The sequence below is a fragment of the Scleropages formosus genome, chromosome 5, assembly GCF_900964775.1.
Source record: "Scleropages formosus chromosome 5, fSclFor1.1, whole genome shotgun sequence".
Lineage (NCBI taxonomy): Eukaryota > Metazoa > Chordata > Actinopteri > Osteoglossiformes > Osteoglossidae > Scleropages > Scleropages formosus.
Window position 1 is genome coordinate 18,185,639 of NC_041810.1, and position 21,496 is coordinate 18,207,134.

Here is a 21,496-nt window from a genome sequence, read left to right on the forward strand (position 1 = left end):
CAGAAACAGTTTTTGCAAGAGACATTTGATAGAGAAAAAGATATGAGCGGATACCGCACATTCACATAGCGCATCGTGTTCAGCAGTAAAAACGGAAAGCGATTCACAAAGAACTCATTTTATTTAAAATTTAAGTCATTTCAGAACAAAAAAGGTGCCTCACATGCACGATAAAAAGGTAACATACATAAGCATAACTTTACAGAAATCCGTGACCATATCTTCAGGTGACCGTTCAGATGTGAAAACGTGACCATTTTCAATTCTCGGCGTCAAAATCAAGGTGTGAAGGAGTGTAACTTCACACTAAACTTGATTACGTGGGAAAACTGCTGTAAGGAACTGGGGGAAACCCACTTCAATCCACTCACAATTAGATAAAAAAAAATATGTATTTTTTTTTAGTCTGTCAGTGATTAAACCAACTCAACTGTCATCCTTTCATTTCACTAAGTCCTCCCAAACTAGGCTCATCGTCAGTTTCAGCGAAAGAAATCAACTCCGACATATCCCACACTCCCTTCGGAGGAAGGAGAACTGACACGTGAGCCGCGCCAACACCCCCCCGCGGAGTACTGTAGAGCTCCCCGCCCTGGCCACCATCAGGAAGCGGTGCTCCCAGCCGCCCTCCGCATCATCTCCTCGTCCTGAACAGAGAGCTCGGTCAGTTTGCGCCCCAGGCGCTCGTGCAGCTCCAGATACTTGGCCACGCAGCGGTCCAGACACACGGCTTCGCCCTTCGACAGCTCCGCCTCCTTGTAGTGCGGGGGGACGCACTTGCGGTGGCACGCGTTCGTCATGCTGCCGCGGGACGGGGCGAGAGAGGAGAGAGGAGGGGTCAGTCCTGCACCACGGTACTCTTGTTAGCTGTCCAGCAGTCTACACGGAGCCCGTACCCCCCGCCCTGGCATTCTCTGAAGAAGACAGCGTGACTCCAACACACCCCATCATAATGATTATTATTGTGTATCGTTGCTTCCCCACCAATTTCAAATGGAACTCAACGAAAATCCTTTATTTCAGGAAAACAGATTAATAATTATGTTCTCCAAAAAACATACATGCCGCTAGACACTTAAGTACAATTTGAATAAATTAATTTTCAGTTACCGATTATACATATCTGCCATCATTTCCACCTCGAGCTCCGCCGCCAACTGCTGCGCTTTCAGAGGGTCCATCCGAGCAGCTCGCTCCTACACACAAATTATAACAATAATTCTCTATAACACACCAAACCCACATGTGCGACGCCGCCTAACGTACTAAGGTTGGACCAAGTGACCGGCGTGTTGTTTAATAAAGTTTCCGTTTCAAAATCGGAAGTGCGTGCGCGCGCGCGAGGAACCGCACTAATGCCAACAGCGCCGCCTACAGATACCGGAGGACCAACTCAATGGTAATTAAAGAGAAAAAAAAAAAAAAAACAAACCTGTTGTTAACCATGGTTAATCTGTATCTGTGGTACATTTCCATCATATATGTGAGACATGACCAAATCTCCGGACTACTGACAGAAGAATGTAACTATATTATCTATTGAAACAGAGCCACCTCCACAGCTTCCTGTCATAGCCGGATAATATGGTAATATGCAACATAAATCAGTACATGTTAACATGAACATGCTTTCAGTACCTGAAAATATTGTTATGGCACTCTGCATAATGCAACATAAGCTCCAACATTACAGATTAAAGTGAAGAATAACCAAACAAAGTGTGCTGTGATAATCAAGCAAGCACACATGATCAGCAGCCTTTCTTTAACGCTCCTCTACACAGACACTTAAACTGGATGCTTGTAATTAATAGCACTGGGTTGTCAACACACACACACACACACACAAATAGTGTATACTGTGTCTGCATGCCCCCTGCCTGGCACTAATTCAATATGAAATAGGAGCTTTGCTGAAGTCTCAAGTACAGGGATGTGGGACTCACCCCCCCAACGCTAAAACACCCCTCGTGACGCTTCCTCTTCTCACACACACAGTTTAGCGTGTGAACTATGCAACGCATTCCCAACCGTTCTGTACTTGGGCCATCGTGCAGAATGTCTGCAGACAGACACATTCGTTATTATTTTATCCGTTAATGTACAAATCAGGTGGTTTTCAACCATCCCTCTTTGTTTTCTATATATTTCCTAATGATTATCTTACCTTTTAAATACTCTTTTCTTTAACCTGTTTTATTTCTCGTAAAACAAACAGCAATTTAACACAGGTCTGCTCCAAGTAATTAGTGTTAGTTTTGTCAGTGCTTGATGAATGATTGCCTCCAGAGTCTTCTATAATTAAATTTAATTATAGAAAAATTAAGTGAAACTTTAAATCTTTAAAACAGGAGGCTATTCACATCATGTAGACTTTGGAAAAGAGACATAGGGGAGGTTCTGGTGTAGGGCCAAGGTCTGCAGTTTAATCCGTCTCTTCTCCAACCACATCGATCTCCTCATCCTCCTCATCTTCCCCCTCACTCGGTGATGGTGAACTTGACCCATCGTCCAGGGTGAGCAGCGGTTTGATGAGCGCAATAGGGAAGGGGCTCGAACACTCCACCACATCCACTTCCACATCCTCTTCTTCCCACTCCAAGGTCTCATTCGTGGCCCTTGGTGGCATCTGGGAGGACGGTTCTGTTGCAGATCTAAACTGATGTGAAGCAACTAAGTGACCTGTTTCTTGCAATGCATCCACTTCTTCTGCATCTTCTGCCTCTCCTCTTCTGATTCTCTCAGCATCTGTAACACAAAAAGCACGGTTGCTATTCTTACTAGCTTATTTATCTTGCAAAGACCAATCAAAATCACACGTCGTTTTAAAAAACAGCAGAGCAGCACTTTCATTGATAAACCTGTCAAAAATACAGAATGAAGCACTTAAGACAAATGCAGTGCTTGAACCTGCTCTTATCTTCAGTAGCCTTTTAGACATTTTTTTAAGTGCCCCACTGAGTAAATGCTTACCGGGAGATGTTGAACTTGTCTTTACAGTACTCTGGGTAGGAGACATGCTCTGTTCATTTCTTCCTCTCTCCCCTCTGTCTCCATTTTTGATCTCTCCATCGTCAGCCTTATCCATCCTGCCCATCTCAGCATGTGTGTCTTCTCCATCATCTCCCTCTTCACTGCATTCCCTTGGCTGTTCTTCCAGCACTTCGACATTAACAGCTTCTTCACAGCCGTCGTCCTCTGCTTTTCTGTTGACGGGTTGCTCCTCTGGCAATCCACCACCATCGGTGTGACTCCACTCATTCCACAGCGCAACTCCTTGGGTTATTTCTCGGTCTCTGTGACACCGTTGTCCTTCCTGGTCCCCCTGCTCTTCTGTCTGCCTGCCATAACCCTCTGTTGCTCTGCTCTTCATCAACATTCTCTTGCACTGGTTGTGCTGCTGCAGCTCCTTGGTCTTGTCAAATGCTGAAGAACAACGCTTTGAAACACTGCTGCTCTTCAGGGTGCTCTTCTTCCTCACACTCAGGCCTGGAGACCATCTAGCAGGCTTCAGATGTTCTCCAATCTGCAGTGAAGGACCAGGGGTAGGAGTCTGTAGTGCGATGGCACCTGAAGGTCTCCTTAGGGCACTGCTCATTTGAACTGGATCAGCTTCCCCTAGACTACCAACCTGCTCCGGTTCAGGCCCCAAATACCACATGTCCCCTGTGTCCTCCATCTTTCTCTTCCTCCCTCTTGTAAGCAGTCCGCCTCCTTCCCACTGCTGTTCCCCTGTCCTGCCTGCCCCTTTTTCCACACCACAGACATCAGTCACTCCAGCTGCTGTGGTACCAGATGTCACTGCAGCATCTCTCTTCACTTCTTGAGTGGACTTCCTCAGTCTCCCACGAGGCCACTTTTGGACTCTGTGGTTTCTGGAATTGCACTCTGTGCCAGACACATCTGAAGTCTTCGTCCGTTTGTCTGTCAAGCTGTTTATTTCGGCCAACTTCTCCAATATGATTACAGGACTTTTCTCTGTACAAGCGCGGCCCGTCTTCATTTTAGAATTCCTTGACTCCCATTGCTCTGCATGGTCAGCAGATTTTTTCCCCAAGTAGATGTTGATGTCAACCAACCTGACTACACAGTCTCTGGTTTTCCAAATGTCCCTAGACAGACCGTGGGGCACTTTGTCTGCACCACTGTTATTTCCAACTTGCATTTTTGAATCTCTGAACAAATCTGGTTTTGTAGTTTGCCCATCCAATTTTATCCTTTCTGGTCTGTCATATGTGCCTGGACATAACTTGCACCCATTGTCCTTCCCAAGCCAAAATATTCTATCCCTCAAAAACGTTCTGCTCACCTTCCTAACCACATGTTCCGCCTCTCTTTGCATTACAGTCTGTAGATGTGCCTTGATGGGTAGTTTCCTCTTATTGGAATCGGTCTGCACCATGTCATCATCTGTTTCCACTGTTCTTGTTCTCAGAGTCCAACCTTTGGATTGACTCCTGGTCACAGTGCTTAGCTGCTGATTCTCAAACTTCGTTCTTCCTACAAAGTCTTGCCTATTTCTCAGGAGTCCTTGCAGCTTACAGTTTTGTGCAGGTCCTGTGGCAAAGCTGGTGGGAACAGGCTGCATTTTGGTTGGAGAGGAGAATGTCTGATCCTTTGATCCTTTATGAGAGGGAGCTCCTAGAAAGGGTTTCGTTTCATCCATTGAGCTTAATGGAGTCTGCAGTCCACTACAGAAAGGAGATACCCACCGCAGTTGCTGCTTTGAAGACCACTGTACGTGTGGTGGAGCAGATGATGATGTATATTGGGCCCCTACCAGCTCATCCGAGGTCACCTGTGACGTTTCTAGGGCCTTCATAGCATGTTTGGCCACATGATTTGTTCTGCTTCCCGCTTTTTGCTCTTGCTCTGGAACAAATGATGTTTCCCTAACACATGTAATTTGTAATTGCCCATCCCGAACTTGTGCCTCAGAGTCTCTTGGTTCCATGTCATTGGCTCTGGTTTGTAGAACAAGTGTAGAATCCTGGCTGCTTTGTTCCCTCTCCTCCAACCTGTCTTCCAGTGTAGAACCCTGGCTGCCTTGTTTCCCCTCCTCCAAGCTCTGCAATGCAGATGGGTGCTCACATGACTGCAGGATGTGGTCCAGGATTTCGTTCAGCTCAGCTGCTTCATGCTGAGATATTCTCGGGGCATCTATGGGAGGAGCACTGGAGACCTCTAGGCTGGTGGTTTTGGGGCCTATAGAAGCATCCAAACTTAAGTTGTCAAGTTTGCCCTGTGCGTCCAGTGTGCTGCTTCTATCCTGAGGGCTGAATGCAACTGGAGAACCCGCACAACCAGACCTCAGCAGAAGGAGAGCCCTCCCTATCTCATCTGGGAGCGAACTGCATTGTGTAAATGATACAGCTGTCGTAGCCGCTAATTGTGGCTCACACTCTGACGAAGACTTGGTGGAAGTGTCGGGGACCTGTGAGCACATGGCAGAAGGAGACAGGGGGCAGTGACAGAATTCAAGGCTCGGTTCAGTGCTGATGCCGAGGAAGGACTCGGGGAAAGGATCTGAGGCTCGGGGGCAAGAGGTACGTGAGGTAGCAGAGTGAGTGCCAAAACAGAGGGTGGTGGAGGAGGAGGTGGCTGGAGGGGGAAGGGAAGACAGCAGTGTTATAACAAGACCAACAAGGAGTGGATGCATGGTAGTACAAGATAGCAGAATTTAAATTTGAGGAAGCCATCCCATCGACAGCCATTCTCCACACTTAAAACACAGATTACCAGTGTATAACAAAATTTTCCAAACGACCCATGATCACACAATTCAAAATGATAAAAATAAGATGCAGTTTCCTTTTTTTTTACCTGATTGCAGTCACTAAAATAAATGCATACTAAGAGATAAGTCAGGTGTAAGACATTACATTTCTTTACAGAAAAGGAAACAAAAACTCTGTCAAACAAAAGGCAGTTTGATACGCTGTCCCACAAATGTGTCAATGTCCAATGCAGTAGGTTTTAGGCGACCTTGTGATACCATTTTCAAACATCTCAATGTCATGCTCACTGTTCTGAGAAAACATACTGTTGCCATGTAAAAGTGTAACTACAGCAGTCGATCTTATCATCATCAGTCGCATCACACCTAGCCGTTATTCTGAGTCCCTTCACTAACATTCCGGCTTGTGCATTAATGGCATGAATGTTGGATATAATTTCTGTGTAACTTCATCATTTCATCTGAACAAATACTGAAACATTTATTAGGGGACTTGCAAAAAAAATTATCAGGAGACGAACAAACTGCTAGCCGACTTAAAGAGAGTATAACTTTTTGACAAACCTTATTTGTTGCAGCTGGATTTCTGGTTTCAGGGTAATGGCTTTGCCCGCTGATTATCCAACCCAACCCGCAACACAAGACAGTAAATGTAATTTCATGATGGGGGAATAGTACACAGAAACTCCCTCAAAAACACACTGATGGTTTTGTCTCTGATATGCTCATTCTCAGCACACCATCTTACCTGTCTCACTGGGGCTAAGGAAAGCCCGAGTTGAAGACTCAGTTGGGCTAAGATCACTGTCTAGAACCCCAAGCTCCTGCTCTTGCTGGATGCCACAAGGCCTCACTGTGGGGTCAGGATCAAGCCCACCTGTGCTGCTGGGCAAATAACTCTTTGGGTAGCTGTCCTGAGAAATGGTGCTATTTGGAGGAAAGAAGTTGAGCCCCAGCAGGATATCCTCCAGCAACTTGTCAATCTGCCCCACCGGTTCTTCAGGATTGACGGGACTGGCAGGACTGATGGGTCTAACGGGACTGACTTGGGCAGGGGACAGGGGTGCAGTGTGGAGGACAGCAGAGCCCAAGGTCTGCTGGGGAGGGCAATTGGAGTTGGGGAGCAGGGGGGCCTGGGGAACAGGGGCAAGCTGCTGGGCAGGCAAGGTGTCACAAGAGAGGGCATTGATGAGTTGCCGAGGAGCAGGAGGGCAGGGGACGGGGTGGATTCTGAGCCGACTTCTTGGTCTTTTTATGATTGGGAAGGTGTCCTGCAGCATAGTGGAAGCACACCCGCCAAACACACTGGTGTTAGATACTACAGTTACACCATGTAAACTTTCTGCAGGTGCAGAAAGAATTCCAGAATGTCACACCATTTAAACATTTAAAGAACGGAGGAAAAATTAAACACAAAATATAGTATTACATGCAGTAGTCCTTATATAATAGGAGATGGGCACAGAATGATCAATGCTGTAGACATATGTGTTCTGTCCTTGTAGAGGAAACATCTTGTGAAAAGAGGCACCCACCTCGCTGAGTGATGGCTGACATGCTCTGCGGTGTGGCTGACCCCTGCCCCTCCGACTCACCCTGCCGATCTCGCTCAAAGCTCGCACCCTGCCAGCCTTCTCCTCCACCTTCACAATCTCCCACATACCTTCTCCTGACTGCCTCTTCAGTTTGAGCCTGATGGACTGTCTTTGCTCTAGCCGTGCCATGACACCACTCCACTGGCCCACCACACCTCCCCCCTCGCCCCTTCTCCATGTTTGCAAGATTGTTCCAAATTGTGGTCTCCAGTGCCTGGACCCTTGCACTAGTCTCCTTGACTCACTCGAGGTCTTCTCAGCCTCCTTCGTCACCGTCCCTCTGCTGGGTACCTCACACTCCGTCTGTGTCCCCCCTTTGCTCAACCTTGTGGGAGCACTTTTCCTTTTAATGCCTCCTCTTCTTTGACCAGTCCTAGCCCTGGTACTTCCCTTCTTAGAAGAGCTGCGATTCAGGAAGTAGTTGATGAAACCAGGAATGTTGCCCTCAAACCTGTCAAATCCCTCTGTGTTTCCGTCTTCCAGTGCCACCACACCATCATCCACTCCTGCTGCTACACTCTCTAATCCAAGCGCCTCGCCCACTTCCACAGCAGTTGTGGCGGTCTTTTGGGAGTCTGTGGACAGGGCTGCCTGCATAACAGAGACCTGCGGGGCAGATGAGGGCAGACACGAAGAAAGTGAAGAGGGGAGGACGTAGACAGGGGTAGGTGGGGGCTCTGAAGTTTGACTGGATAGCTGAGGAATATGCAGCACAGTGTGGTGTGCAGAAGGGTAACCCTCTGCCACAGAAGGCAGAAACAAGAGCGAGACTGGGACACTGGGCACCAGGTGGATGAGGGGTGCCACAGTGGTGTCAACCATCGGCACACCTGGTTCCAAGTGACCATGGGCAGCATTCAACACCGGCAGGGGGTCAATGTCTGTTTCTGCAACATGGAGGCATTCAGTAGCAGAGGAGGATAATGGCACTACAGCCAAGAGAGAAGGTGCAAATTCTGGGTCAGAGATAGCAGCAGCTTGAGAAGCGGCACCAGAAACTGGACCAGCGGCAACAGTGGGCAGGTCAGGGGCAAAACTATCTGGTACATAAAGAGCTGTGTCAGAAACAGCGGGGGCAGGAATAATACCTTTAGTGAAGCTGGAGCTCTTCAGCTGAGTGCCAGTGAGGGCCACAGTGTCCTCATTAGTGGCATGAGTCTCGCAGGCCGTGGTTGCCACAGAACTCTCTCCTGCCTGGCCATCACCTGTGGCACTGGGCATGGGGCACGACTGCAGCGGCTCTAGGCCTGTATGAACAGGTATCAGCTCAGAGCTGCATGGGAGGGGAACGCGGCTATGGCTCTCACTGGAGTTTACAGTCACTGAGGTGTGGGAAAGGAGCTGAGTGTTACTGTTGGCGGCTCTGAGCTGAAGTGGATCGGGGTCCATTCCGTTGCCACTCGATGTGATGTTTTGCGTCCCTGTGTTTGTCCAGTTCTGCGTCAAATCACCAAGCTCTGTCTGTGTCTCCCTGTCCCTAGTGGTTGTGGGCAGCTGTGCAGCTTTTCTTGCCAGAGTAACGCGCTCATCTTCTTTGTCCCCCTCCGTCATTGTCCACACCCTTCTCTGCCGCTCATTCTGGCAATCAGTCTGCACTCCCGTCTCCTTCTTCCCCTCCACCTGGTTGAAGAGCTCATTGGCTCCCTCCCAAATTCCACCTAATTCTCCATCCCCTTGCCTGCCCACATTTACCAAGCTCCCGATGCCCAGTTTTGAGACAGCAGTGATCACCTTCTCTCTCTCTTGCTCTCCTTCGACATCCAGCTCCCCGGAGTAGAAGAAGCCCACCAGCTTCAGAAGTGTACGAGCATCAACTGTCTGGAATTCGATTAGCTGATTCTGTCCAGCACACGCAGTGGGGGCAACAGAGAGCGCATGGGCAAACTGGGGGCTGAGTGCAGAGAGGACACAGCTGTGGGCTGGCACAGATATACCTGGGGAGGAGGAAAAAGTCCAGACTTTTTCCTGTGGCTTTTGCACAAAAAAAAATCCAAAACAGACTCTGGAATCAGAATTTTCAGACCATTCCAGCTGGAAGCGAATCAATCAAAAATCAAGAAAACTGACAGTACACAATAAGAAGACTGCTTACCGCCAGCCTGCAGAACCGTGTCACAGAACATGCTGCCTCGCTGCTGTCTCTGCAGCTCCTCCAGGAGGAGCCGCTCAAACCTGGGCTTGCAGTACCGCCACATCCACACTTCTGGACAGAGTGGGCAGAGGTCAAAGATCACATGGCAGAGATCTCCCCGCAGGCAACAGCTGAAGTTAACTAAACCACATGAACAGCAGAAACCACCTCTCCCTGACCTTTATGCCTTAGTCTTTATCATATATTTCCATTTATTTCTGCACTGTGCACTGTGCAGCTGTGCTAAATTTATCATCCACAAGTTCACTCATCCTTTATACAAATTGGTCTCATGCAATGAAGAAGTGCTACAGCGACTTATGGAAAGTAGATACCCCCTCTTTCATACAACAGGTATTTTATTCTGTACAACAGCATCACTACTTGTGCCAGATATATTCTTGGTGATTGAAACTCATAAGTTTTTTGTCCCTCAGTGGAGTCAGTCTATTTTCTTGCTAAAATCCTGTATATTAAACTCTAAATTACCCTGCAAGTAACAACCTCTAGTGTAAATGAAGACAATGTCACAAGATCACGTAATGTCAAAGATTCATTAAAATACAACAGAGCACCTCTAAGTGTGTAGCGTCCACATGTTTTACATAGTGAAAAACAGCGGCAGTGATCTTGGGAATTTTATCTTTATTTTATCTTTATATCATAAACATCTGTGAGCCCAATTATCACAATGTCTTCACCCAGGATGTATTTTGCACCACACCCCATGCTTCCAGGACAGACTTCGGACTTCTGCAACCACGCGAGAGGTTATTGATAATGATTAATGAAAATATTAAATATGGCCATTAAATACGAACTATGCATAATAATAGCCTTTATTTTGGTATTTTAATTAACTTCAAGTGCCATATTTTTCATACCGGAATGGAAACATTTTTTCCTCATGCGACATATTGGTACAGGTTGTCCTCCATTTACGACATTTGCAAGCTAGGACACCCTGGACTTATAAGGCTACTCCATCAACTTTACTATATTATTATATTTTCAAGTCTGGATATTTTGGTTTTAATTATCTAACGACAACTGTTTCATCTCCTATAGAATAACATTGACTGGCAGTAGTACTCCAAGGCAAAACCTTTCTTATAGACTCAGTTTTTGTGTTTATGAGTGATTGTGTTTCACTACAAAAACTCATTTTATTTACAGAATCTTACTGCTCTATTCACGTTATTTTTTTATAATGGTTAGCAAGCAAAAATGTGAGTATCCTAGTGGCAAAGTTTTAGTATTATTAACACAAATAATGTGTGAAATTAGTGAAAAATATAACAAAAGCCTACTATTCTACGTAGCATTCCTGCTGTTAATTGTTTGTATATCGATACATTTCATATCATACAGTATAAGGGGATCTCCGAGTTACGACTAGGGTGGCCAAAACAGAACCCCGCCGTAAACCGAGGAAAACGTGTAATTCGATCCCCTCACAACGGGGTGATTTCACGGAACGAACGAAGGCAGTTATATGAGGGACGGGCGTGCGATGCAGTTGAACTCAAAGTAAGCGCGCGGAGGGTGGCACGTGGACAACAAAAGGAAAGGCGCGTTCACCGATTCCCTCCCTGCTGTGTGAAAAACGGCTCAGAATACCGTTGGACGCCAAGCGGTTCTTCGACGCGCTTTTACACCGAATATCAGGACCACACGACTATATATCTTGTCACCATATGAAGCAACTGCGTTATGGCATTAATTAATTACGTTTCGTACTCTGCCTATGGCTCTTTCACAGTTATTACGAGTAGGTCGACCGATTTAGTAAAATCGTGTCAGCCACTCACCTTCCTGTTATTATGATACGTGTCGACGTACTGAACTTATCTTCCCTAAAATAACACCAACTCCGCACCCAAGACTAAAACATCAAGAGTCGAAAGAACCGGGGAAAATACTAGGCGGAAAACTTTGCTTCCAATTTTGCTTCCGAATTGGACACCCGTTTTCCAGAGACAGTCACGTTGCACCGGCACGACGCCCCCTAGCGGCCGGGTCCGGGACGCCCGTCTCACGAGCCCCAGCCTTAGTGGTGCGCGTGAGGTGGATGTAAGTTAATGTATCGGATGTATGGTTAATTTCGACTATAGTCGTCTGCCACAAGCGCAGGAGAAATGTGCATCGAAGCAGCTAATGATGGAGCACGTTGAGTGACCTCACAGCGTAATGACGTCTTCGGGACGTTCCCGGCATGGTGTTAGAACGTGGCGTGGTATGTAGCGTGGTACTTTTTACATTATGTTAAATCATCTGGAGATACGGTGTCTGTCTACAGCTAAATTCAAATTGTCCCACAGTGATGCTTAAATGTTCCGTTTTGGTCTTTGGGGAAAAATGCAAGTACCTTTGAGTAACAGTTTAAATCAATACTTTATTGATTTTTTTAGCTTTCAAAGCTTTGGGGGAAAAAACATGATAATAATGAAATGTAATCCTCATTTTGATGGATAAACTGAGAATGTTACATTATGGCTGTGCAGAAAGGGGACAGCGGATTCATGACTTCTCTCGACATCGTCTGTGCTTCTGTGCTAAGGTCGCTGACAAGTGTCATCCTTCAGACAGCAAGGTTCTCTTTATTCGTGACTGGATTTTGGGGGGGGGGGGGGGGATTTTACTGTCAAGTGAAAAGTCAGACTTGTTTGAAACCGTTACAGCTCCGTTATAAACAATTTTCATGCAGATTGAAATATTCAACTTGTAATTAGGCAATTACATGTGAATGTAAATACAGATTAGGAAATTTTCCAGCAATATCATCAATAATCAAAATATTTATAAAAAATAAAGAAAAAAAACACATTAAAAGCCTGAGGGGAAGTTGACATCTGGCCTATTAACCCACAAAACATGGGCCTCCATTTGTACACCTCCACATGACGCCTTCCCAAAGGTCAGTGACTTATGTTCTTGCTGGCTTCCAGTGTCTCCACCAGGTCCTTTGCCGGGTCCCGGACTAGGTTTTGGCTAGGCCTCGGCCAGCGTTGCTCAAACTTTTGGAAGAAGAGGGGGTCGGTGAAGGGGCCGCTGTACACGATGGCATGGAGCAGATACACGAGAACCACCACCAGACAGCTGATGAGGACAAAGGGTAGGAAGGGCCGCAGTTGTGCCCAGGCCACCCCCAAGCCATACAGTAGCCCACCCTGGTTCCTTGCATGTGTGGTTCGTCGTGAGGAACATGTGGGGGGCACTGCGCCTGGGGAGCCATCCCGAGAGCGGCACGGATCCTCCGTGGAATTAGCAGAGGAATCCATGAAGGCTTGGGACAGTCGGTAGTGTAGTGGTTAGCGCTACTGCCTTTGGCTCCAAAAGCTTGCAGGTTTGAGCCACACCTCCAGCTGTAGAACCCTTAAGCAAGGTACTTACTCTAAATTGTTCCAGTAAAATTATCTAGCAGTATAAAGGGGTAAATAATTGTAACCTTAACACTGGATGTTGCTTTAGAGAAAAGCATCAGCTAAATGTAAGCTACATTCTTCTTCGATAAGTTAATATGAGTAAGCTGAACCAGTAGTATGGGAAAGGTTCATAAAGTCCATTTCAAAGTAGAACGTGTAATCAATTACAAAAGGGTATCAAAATCCTTAAAAAAAAAAATTACAACGGCATCAAAAAACATGCAGAAAAAAACACTGAAAACAGATTTCAGTGGAAGGAGTCAAAGCACCATTATACTGTAATAAAAGAAATTAAAATAAAATCTGTTACATGCCCATGGTTACCATCGTACCCAAAACCTAATGTCAGTAATCTTTGTTTACAGCGGTAGTCCGCTCACCTTGTTATCCACTTTGGTAGCCAGAATAGATTACATTCCAGTGACACAAAGCACACAAACACATTTATCACAAAGTGGTACTGGTAGCTGTATCAAAATATCTTCAAAAGTCTTGCAAGAGTGTTTGGCCAGTTGTCCATGTTAGATGTGCACCATGGTAGTAGTAGCCTTCTTAACTCCTACTGTTAGTCATCACATCGGACCGCAGAATTTCTACAAGAGACTTGGCACCCTGTCCACTGTTTTTTCCGATTCTCTTTCCTGAAGTTCATAGTCCAGTGTTAATCATTTCATTTGCCCAGAATCACGTGCATATTTGTTGACCGCCTGCAACTTTACTTTTAAAAAGACTGAAACCGCTCCCCTACCTTGTAATTAGAAGGACACTGAGTCAGTAACATGACCTTGGTCTTCTTTAAGGGGGAGGGAATAAAGGAGTGACAGGAACCTTAAATAGATGTAATATTGAGTGACAGGGGCAGAAAAAGTGGGGGAGGTGGAGCAGTATAACAGACATTTGCTGCGATCAGTGTTTTTTTAAAAAAAAATGTTTCATTTGACAGGAGAGAAATGAAGGGGATGCAAGAGGTTCAATTTAGCTAAATATACAGGCAAGTGAGAAGTGAAATCACAGTAACTACACTGAGCACCAGTGACAGATTGTGCAGCTTCAACATTCTAGACACTTTCACAGAGGTGAAACTCTCAAAGTTCTGGTTTCTATATACAAATTCCTTAGCTTTAATTATCACCCAATTTTTACACATTTACAGAATTCACACAAGTCCTCAGAATCTCACGCTTGCAGCAGATGTGTACGCAAGCAAGGCTCCCGCTCATCACATGCAATGTGGCGCTTTGCTCAGGGCCATGAACAACCCAGTGGACTAAATATTGCCTCAGAGGAGTTTATATCAGCACCTGGAAGTCAAATGACTGAAACTGAGGGTGAAGTATCAGTTTACGTAGTCTAACCCTAACGATCTCCCTCCCCCTTTCCCAGGCACAGTCTTTCTATAACCTTAGCTTCCAAACTATGCACCGCACCTTCAATGTCACAAACCATGTCTAGTTGAGAAGTCAAAACATCTAAACAGCACAAAGTCATGACAGTTATGACCTACTGAACAAGAGGTTCCGGTTTTGAAGTTTTTGAAAATACCCTTCGGTTTAGTTTTCACAAAGAAGTGGACTGTCACGTCTGTTGCTCATGGCAGGGAACAGGTGTTGGCTTGTCTGGGGCCTTCAGTGTGGTTCTTCCGTTTCTGGTTTCCATTATCCTGTTTTTCAGATGTCTCTGGTTTCAGCTGGGTTCTGACCAAAATACTGGACCTGCTACTTCTGAGGATTAGGGTCCATAAAGCATTCAGGAAGCTTCACTTAGTCCACACCTATATGCCCTTGTAAAGTACCAGTCAGGAAGGTTTGAGAAAAGATCTTTATTTTATTAAAAAAGAAAAATACAGTATTGCCAGTTACATATTTTATTGAAAAAACTGCAACTTTAAGAGCAAAGGCAAAAAGAAATTAGTCTCAATATGATTTAACTTACATTTATTTAAACAAATAAATGAAAGGAAAACATTAAAAACAAAAATCATCTGTCTTTTGCCTGTTCTGTCTAAAAATAGTGGTAAATGTTTAAAGAAATTGCATATGCTCTTGTCAGCCAGAAACCCAGATCCCCAACAACCCCAGAATCACTATCAAAAGGCTTAACAAATGAACTTATTAAAAACAAAAGTCTCATACAAAGTTAAATGTGCTTTTTACTTTCTTGTGACTAGAATCAAAATCTAGTCTCAATCGTTCCTTTGCAGGAAAAGAATTTCTCCCAAATTCTGAAGCACTGGAGGAAAGGGGGGGGGGGGGGAATCAACTGACCCAGTCCCACTCTTCTGCATGCAAATCTCAATCCCATGACCCAGAGGGCTGTCTAGTATTCAAAATAACACCCTCATCTGTAACCAAAAATGCTGCTGTTATACATCAGCTCTTAGCTTCTGTATATTACTAAAGTCAGTTAGGAAAGTAACATTCTGTGGTATCAGCTATACAACACTCATTCTGTTCTCATCTGTTGAAAAAGATACCGTACTGTAGTGTTAAATCAACAAGCGACACGACCTTTCTGATAGATGTACAATCCTGTTTATTCTACACCATCTTGTGCAGTTTCACTTCAGTCAGTTCTGGCATATAGAGAAGACTACTAATGTACTGCACCGGTGACGACTGCAACAGATTAATCAGGTTTTACGGTAGGCAGATCTACGCAACGTGAAATTATGGATACATTAAATAAATTACTTCAGAAATAAGTTCTTGCAAAATAAAAAGATTAATGTAGAGAAACAAAAGGGGAGAAAGGCTTCATGCAAATGACTGGTCCATTCCAACTGGTCCCCAAATAATGCACCTTTTCTGAAATTGTGTCCAAGCTCTAGGTCTTCAGAAGCAATCTAACTGGAAACTGCCTCCTGCCTTGCTAGTTAGAAATGCCCTAACACACATCTACACCAAAGACGCCATAAAGGGACAGCTTGCTGGGTGGATGTTTGGGAGGGCTCAGCTGAAATCCATCGATCAACCAGAACTGCCCCCCTTGGTCTTTGCTACCCTCCAAGTTCTATATTTCCCAAATCAGTTTACAAAAAATTGCAACCCTGCATTAACAATGAAATACAGCTGAAAAATAGATTACATAAATTCTATACAAATACATATACATATTTTTAACCTATAGGGGAGGGGGAAATATACATCACGAATCCCATGACTATCATACTATAACCATGTCCCTTGTAGTTCAGACCAACCAGCTACATGACTCAGAAGTAATTATATTTAATTCTTCTTTACAAATAAAATGTTGAAGGACCTTTCATGTAAGGTGGTTATGAGAACTTTTGATTTTCAGTTGCAAATATTTGTTTTTAAAACTGGGGTATTTTCTGTATTCCTGAAGGGGAAAATGGCACACTTTTTCAGAACAGGAGAAAGGATAAAGTGTTCAGTGGCAGGTGACATTAGGGCTAGGCATCCACATGTTAATCCACATGACAGTGGCCATCCACAGTCAGCAAAGACACTAAACAGGAGTTAGGACACCTGTCCTTTAAAAGTTTTTATAAAAAGTCCTTACATATTAAGTGAAATGCCAGAAGAGGTACTATTTGACTTTCAAGAACTGTAGATGCTATTAAGAAACAACAATGGCCCACAACAGCAGGAGGACAGCATGTATACTGAGTAAGAATGGATCATCATTACCAATAAACAATGATTGTCAAAAACAAAACCGCTTTGAGAAAGAACAAGAGATTCAGGACATCTTACAACAGGAGATTCTATTACTAGTACTGTTATGACCACTGCAGATGTAGGGTGGACCCCTGTCTGTCCATGACAACACAAAAACAGGCTAAACATGTTCAATGCACACTCCTCCCCCAAAAAAGGCCTTTATTTACTTTGTAATAACTGAGCATTTTTTGGTCATCCACAAACAGAGCTGCATTATACTGGAAGAAAGAGTTGGTACAAAGTAGCAGGGATTTTGAAAATGGGTGGAAATTGAGGTAAAAGGGAAAGCTCCTCCTTTAGGTCAAAATATGGGACAGGCATAGGATGACATGAAAAACTGCTAAAATTCTGCTTTTTGCAAGTTTTGGATGTGGGGTGGAATTCTTCTCTAAAGATATGACATCTACAACAGACATAGCCAAACCCCACTGGTGCTTATAGTCACTATTATGGTTACTGCTGTGACACATGGGAGTGAGGTCTCCATTAGCTCTGCCTCCACAGAGAAGGAGGAAGAAGGAAAAGGTGATGAAGATTGCCAGGTCCTGTTGCTGCAGTGACTGACTTCTTCAGCAGCAATGAGATGGAAGGGGCTGATCTTGTCGAGTAATGCAGACAATCAGTTTTTCTGTGATGGAAAGAAGGGAATAACTGATATTCTATCTTTTACTTTGAACATAGTACAGAAAATATGTACACACTGCTCACTGACTTACACAAAGACCTGTTTACTAAGTATGACAGTTTGATACACACCAAGTGGAGACATCTAGCACGTCAGCGAAAGGCCAATACAACACACTTGGCAGACATGGTTCATTAGTTAAGCACAAAGCATTCTGTGAGAGCACACTTTCACACAAGAAGCACTACCAAGACTACAGCATGGAAAAAACACTGACACAGGACAACATGACACAGGGTTCGGAAACACATACACACACAGGCGCACGCAAACAATGTCGAGATCTAATGGACATACCATGCTGTGACATGCACTGTGTAAGGGGGAGGGAGGGGTTAGGGCTAACCGTCGTATGAGTCGACCAGAGGCAATGAGGCTTTTCTGTCCCCATACCTCCCTACCTGAGAGAGACAGGTAAGAAAGAGCAAAAAATGCAAGAGAGGGAGAAGTGGTTTTAGTGACAAAGGAGTGAAAGTGTAAACAAAAAAAAAAAAAAAGGTGAAAACCAAGCAGGTGTAAGGGAAAATTTAAGTGGCAAAAACGGGGGAAAAAAAAGATGTTAGTCAGGTTAATTCAGTAAAACCAGGTCTTTAACAAGGTCAGGAAGTGCTTTCTTTACCAAGAGTCATTAATTCAAGAAATGGCACAGATACTTGATTGATTCCTGGGGTGAAATTCAGTAATGTATAGCAGTATGTATAGCCAGTGAAATTTACATGAGTACAGCTCTATTGTTGGGAACATCAGTACATCATGACAACACTGGGAATTACACTGGTTCCTCAACTCGGACACACAATTAGGACTGGAGGGCTGTTTGCAGTCTAGAAAGCATAATCATTAAAGCTGTTTATTTGCAGTTGAGGTTCTATAAAAATCAGCTGTCTATTGTTACTGTTATTGTGCAGTACTATCTATTGTTTTTATTCATAGTCTGGGGAGAAGCACTCAAACAAGAATTTCATGTTACTTGTACTTATGACAATAAACCCTGAACTTGAAAATCTTGGATATAGCCATAAACTGTAAAGCAATTATTAACCTAGAGCTACTTCAAAATGAAAAATTTAAATGGCTCGCGTAAAAATACATTCTCCACAAACCAGAACTTAACCCCTATTGCTGACTGATTCATCCCATGAGGATGTGTAGGCTTTACCAGTTTCCTGACACTTTAGCTGCATTTATGTCTACATAGGACCAGTACACCTCTTACTGGCTGGAAACAGGCTGAATTCAGATGTTTCCATAGCCCTTTTCTGCTTGGAGGTGCTTTACCATCAAAAACTGGTATGCAGGTATATAAAGGGAGCATTTTGTTCTGCAGCAAACTTCAAAAATAAAGCAGAAGAAACCAATTAAAACAAGTTTTTTTTAAACTTTTAACCTGAGTATAGATTTTAGATGCTTATTTAATTAGGATTGCATAACAAAAGATATGAGATTTTCTTGATTGCTACTAGATCAGTTACTAGGGGAGGGGGAAAAAAAAAAAAGGGGGGGGAAAAAACCTCATACTATTTAGTTTGGGGAACAAATAGAAAATGGTGACTATGGGAGTTTATAACAAATGAGTGGTTTTGCAGGAGAAGGTGAAAGTTTGTGGTGTGACTGGATTGAGTCAAAACTAGCCTTACCTGTACAGTATCCCTGTCTGATGTGTTGAGAGAGTTATCCAGGCTGTGCCTCCTCTCCCTTTGATCCAGTGTGGAATAGCCATCTACACAAAAAGAGCAAGCATGTTAAAGCAGCTATATGGTTTCACTGCTGTAAATGCAAGAGTAAAAATTAGGGGGGGGGGCAACATGGAAATATGGGTTCTCACCAGGTCCCATGTCATTCAGAGGAATCATATCTCGCTCTCTGTCCCTCTTCTCTCCTGCAAGATAAGAGTGACACATGGTCAAATCAAAATTAAGAATGTAAACCCCGCACAGCAACCTTAGATCTTTTTTTATATCTTATTGCAAGATTTAAATGTACTCTAGAGAGATGGTTGTTAGGTGGTCTTCATGGGTGCTATAGCTGGACAAGTTGATAAAACTTGAAACACCAAGGAGCAGTTGCTCACCTCTGTCAATTAAAGGCATGGTGCTGTCTTCATAGCCACCATTGTTACGGGTACTTGGAGCAGGAGGGTTGGGGTTCACCATAAAGTCTGTTTTTTTCCAGCCATCCTTCTCCAAGGTTCGGCGCAGCTCCTTGTGGGCCCACACAATCTGCAGCACCTGGCCAGCACCACGCACCTCCCGGTCTGTCCTGTTACTACAATGTAGACATATCATTGAGAGTCATTTTGTAATCTCATCTCTGCCTCTTGAACCCACATTGAAGCATACAGCATAACGTTACGCATTTTCACATTTAGGTGGTTTTTTTTCCCCCCCTAGAAACCTATGAATGCCCCCCCATATAAAAATGGGAAAAAAATTGTCCGAAAGGGATGCACTTAATACAGTTATTTCACGGAAGTAAGTAACCATTATCCAAGGGATGGGTGTACAGAGAATTTAGATCAAAAGTCAATTATACATTCATAATTCATTGCTCAAAGAAAGGCCACAGCCCTACTCCATTCCCATTACCCTGAGTACCCTTTCAGTCCGACAGACTCCATGCATTTCCTGGTCCAGCACTCTCCGCTTACCCATCCTTGTTGATGAGCACCAGGCGTTCAATGCCCTGCGAAGCACGCAGTGTCTTGGCTGCTTCAACGCTGGAGCCCAACACCTCAGCCAGTGTGCTCAGTACTGACACAACCGTCTCCTCAGACAGTGCACGTGCAGGCTGCTGTTGGCCCCCACCAGGCAGGTTTGCTACCAGGTAAGGCACTGCATGCTTTCCTGTGGGGATGTAGGTTTATAACTGAGATCTTTGCTCTCAGACATATACCTGAAATGAGAAGTACAATAAACAGGAACAAGACTCACCCAGTAGGTCCCGGTTCCTGGCATCAATGGCCAGGTTCCTCAGAGCCCCAGACATGGCACGCACTACGCGGTCATTACCATGACCCAGCAGCTCTGCCATCATGGGCAGCCCCTTCTCCTGACGAACCATGGCACGAACGTATCGGCCATACTGCAAGACGATGAAATAGCGCCAGGTTATCCACACTGTCAGCCCTATACTAGAGCTGGTAGATTACATGAAAAAAAGCAATCTAGAAATTGCCTTGTGATAGATTCTTTTAAAATATTGTTTCCTTATCAAAAACCAGTTAAGGGCACATTGCTTCAGTAAAGCGGTAAAGTTGATGCAGTTAATGATAGTAAACTAGGGTTTTCTGCTCTGCATAAAATGTGATAGAGGGGAAACGATACTCACAGTCCAACGACCAGCACACAGGTTTTGAATGGCACCAGCAGCAGCTTCCAGCACTGAGGGGTTCTTGCTTTCCTTTAGTAGGGATGCATAGATCCGCACCACTTCTGGTTGGAAGAGCAGCTCATAACCTAATGAGCGTGGTGATCAGGCAATGGCCAGTTAAGCTCGTAATAAATATAAAGCTACAACCTTCACACTAAAGACCTTAATTCCAGTTAAGTTATTCTGCAACAAAACCGCCATTGCAAGATGTACTGGAAGGCATGGGCGTTCTGCTTCTTTCCTAATCTAGTCACTGTCAGTTTCACTTTATTCTCAGCTATCCTCAACATCCCTGTTCATGCCCGAGAAGCTGAAGAGAGGGAGAGGAGAAAAAAAAAAAAAAAAAAAAAAAAAGTGCACTCCTCCAATTTACACTCCAGCCTGAGAATGACACTGAGGGCTCAATCAACAGCCAGCAAACAAGTGACATCTCAGAAAATCATCTCACAGGACCTTAAGAAGCAGTAAAGCGGCAGCAAGTTAAATAAATACAATCACTGCGGCAGGTTCAAGCTTGCATTCAAACACCTACAGTGTAAAGACAGCAGGAGATTGTTTACCTTTGGCAGGAGTGGTCCTCTTTGGAAAATCAATCATGTCTGCAGCTGTGTCTTCTGCTTCCTTCTTCCCTGGGTCAGTATGGAAGGATCAGACAAGTACAAGAAACTCAATCTACTGTTAAGACAGAGAAACTACACACAGTGAGTTAAAATATTACACAATGTTAGGCCTTCAAGACCATTTTTTACACTAATTAAAGATGTTCAGTTAAATGCTATTTTAAATATACTTTATTGCTTCTGCTACTAATTTTAGCTATCTTAAATGCTTACAACATATGCAGGACACCACAAAATCTATTCCTGGT

The 21,496-nt window shown here is 44.4% G+C and overlaps 3 protein-coding genes and 1 long non-coding RNA gene across 9 annotated transcripts in view; all 4 read right to left on the reverse strand.

Moving 5' to 3' along the window:
- Window positions 1-159: 159 nt before the first annotated feature.
- Window positions 160-1,357, reverse strand: timm10 (translocase of inner mitochondrial membrane 10 homolog (yeast)). Its single transcript, XM_018754965.2, has 2 exons — window positions 1,111-1,357; window positions 160-801 (listed from the first exon to the last, which is right to left on the reverse strand). The coding sequence occupies exons 1-2, from the start codon at window positions 1,179-1,181 to the stop codon at window positions 603-605; spliced, it is 270 nt and encodes an 89-aa protein (XP_018610481.1). The 5' UTR covers window positions 1,182-1,357; the 3' UTR covers window positions 160-602.
- An 884-nt stretch (window positions 1,358-2,241) lies between these two features.
- On the reverse strand, window positions 2,242-9,163 carry LOC108935894 (uncharacterized). Its single transcript, XM_018754867.2, has 4 exons — window positions 7,273-9,163; window positions 6,486-7,008; window positions 2,974-5,601; window positions 2,242-2,748 (listed from the first exon to the last, which is right to left on the reverse strand). The coding sequence occupies exons 1-4, from the start codon at window positions 8,881-8,883 to the stop codon at window positions 2,426-2,428; spliced, it is 5,085 nt and encodes a 1,694-aa protein (XP_018610383.2). The 5' UTR covers window positions 8,884-9,163; the 3' UTR covers window positions 2,242-2,425.
- Window positions 9,164-11,353, reverse strand: LOC108935964 (uncharacterized). Its single transcript, XR_001966245.1, has 3 exons — window positions 11,275-11,353; window positions 9,425-9,535; window positions 9,164-9,266 (listed from the first exon to the last, which is right to left on the reverse strand). It is a non-coding gene; the product is annotated as an uncharacterized LOC108935964 (long non-coding RNA).
- A 4,047-nt stretch (window positions 11,354-15,400) lies between these two features.
- ctnnd1 (catenin (cadherin-associated protein), delta 1) overlaps window positions 15,401-21,496 on the reverse strand; it is a 29,552-nt gene continuing 23,456 nt past the window's right edge. For 5 of the 6 annotated variants that reach the window (XM_029252400.1, XM_029252398.1, XM_029252402.1 and 2 more), the window contains 9 exons: window positions 21,189-21,257; window positions 20,587-20,714; window positions 20,190-20,340; window positions 19,907-20,102; window positions 19,331-19,524; window positions 19,085-19,138; window positions 18,897-18,979; window positions 17,557-17,660; window positions 15,401-17,202 (listed from right to left, as the gene is read on the reverse strand). In XM_029252400.1, the coding sequence (XP_029108233.1) occupies window positions 17,601-17,660; window positions 18,897-18,979; window positions 19,085-19,138; window positions 19,331-19,524; window positions 19,907-20,102; window positions 20,190-20,340; window positions 20,587-20,714; window positions 21,189-21,257 (935 nt within the window). In that variant the 3' untranslated portion in view covers window positions 15,401-17,202; window positions 17,557-17,600. The remainder of the gene's footprint in view (window positions 17,203-17,556; window positions 17,661-18,896; window positions 18,980-19,084; window positions 19,139-19,330; window positions 19,525-19,906; window positions 20,103-20,189; window positions 20,341-20,586; window positions 20,715-21,188; window positions 21,258-21,496) is intronic. The other variant, XM_029252401.1, reaches the window with a different exon arrangement.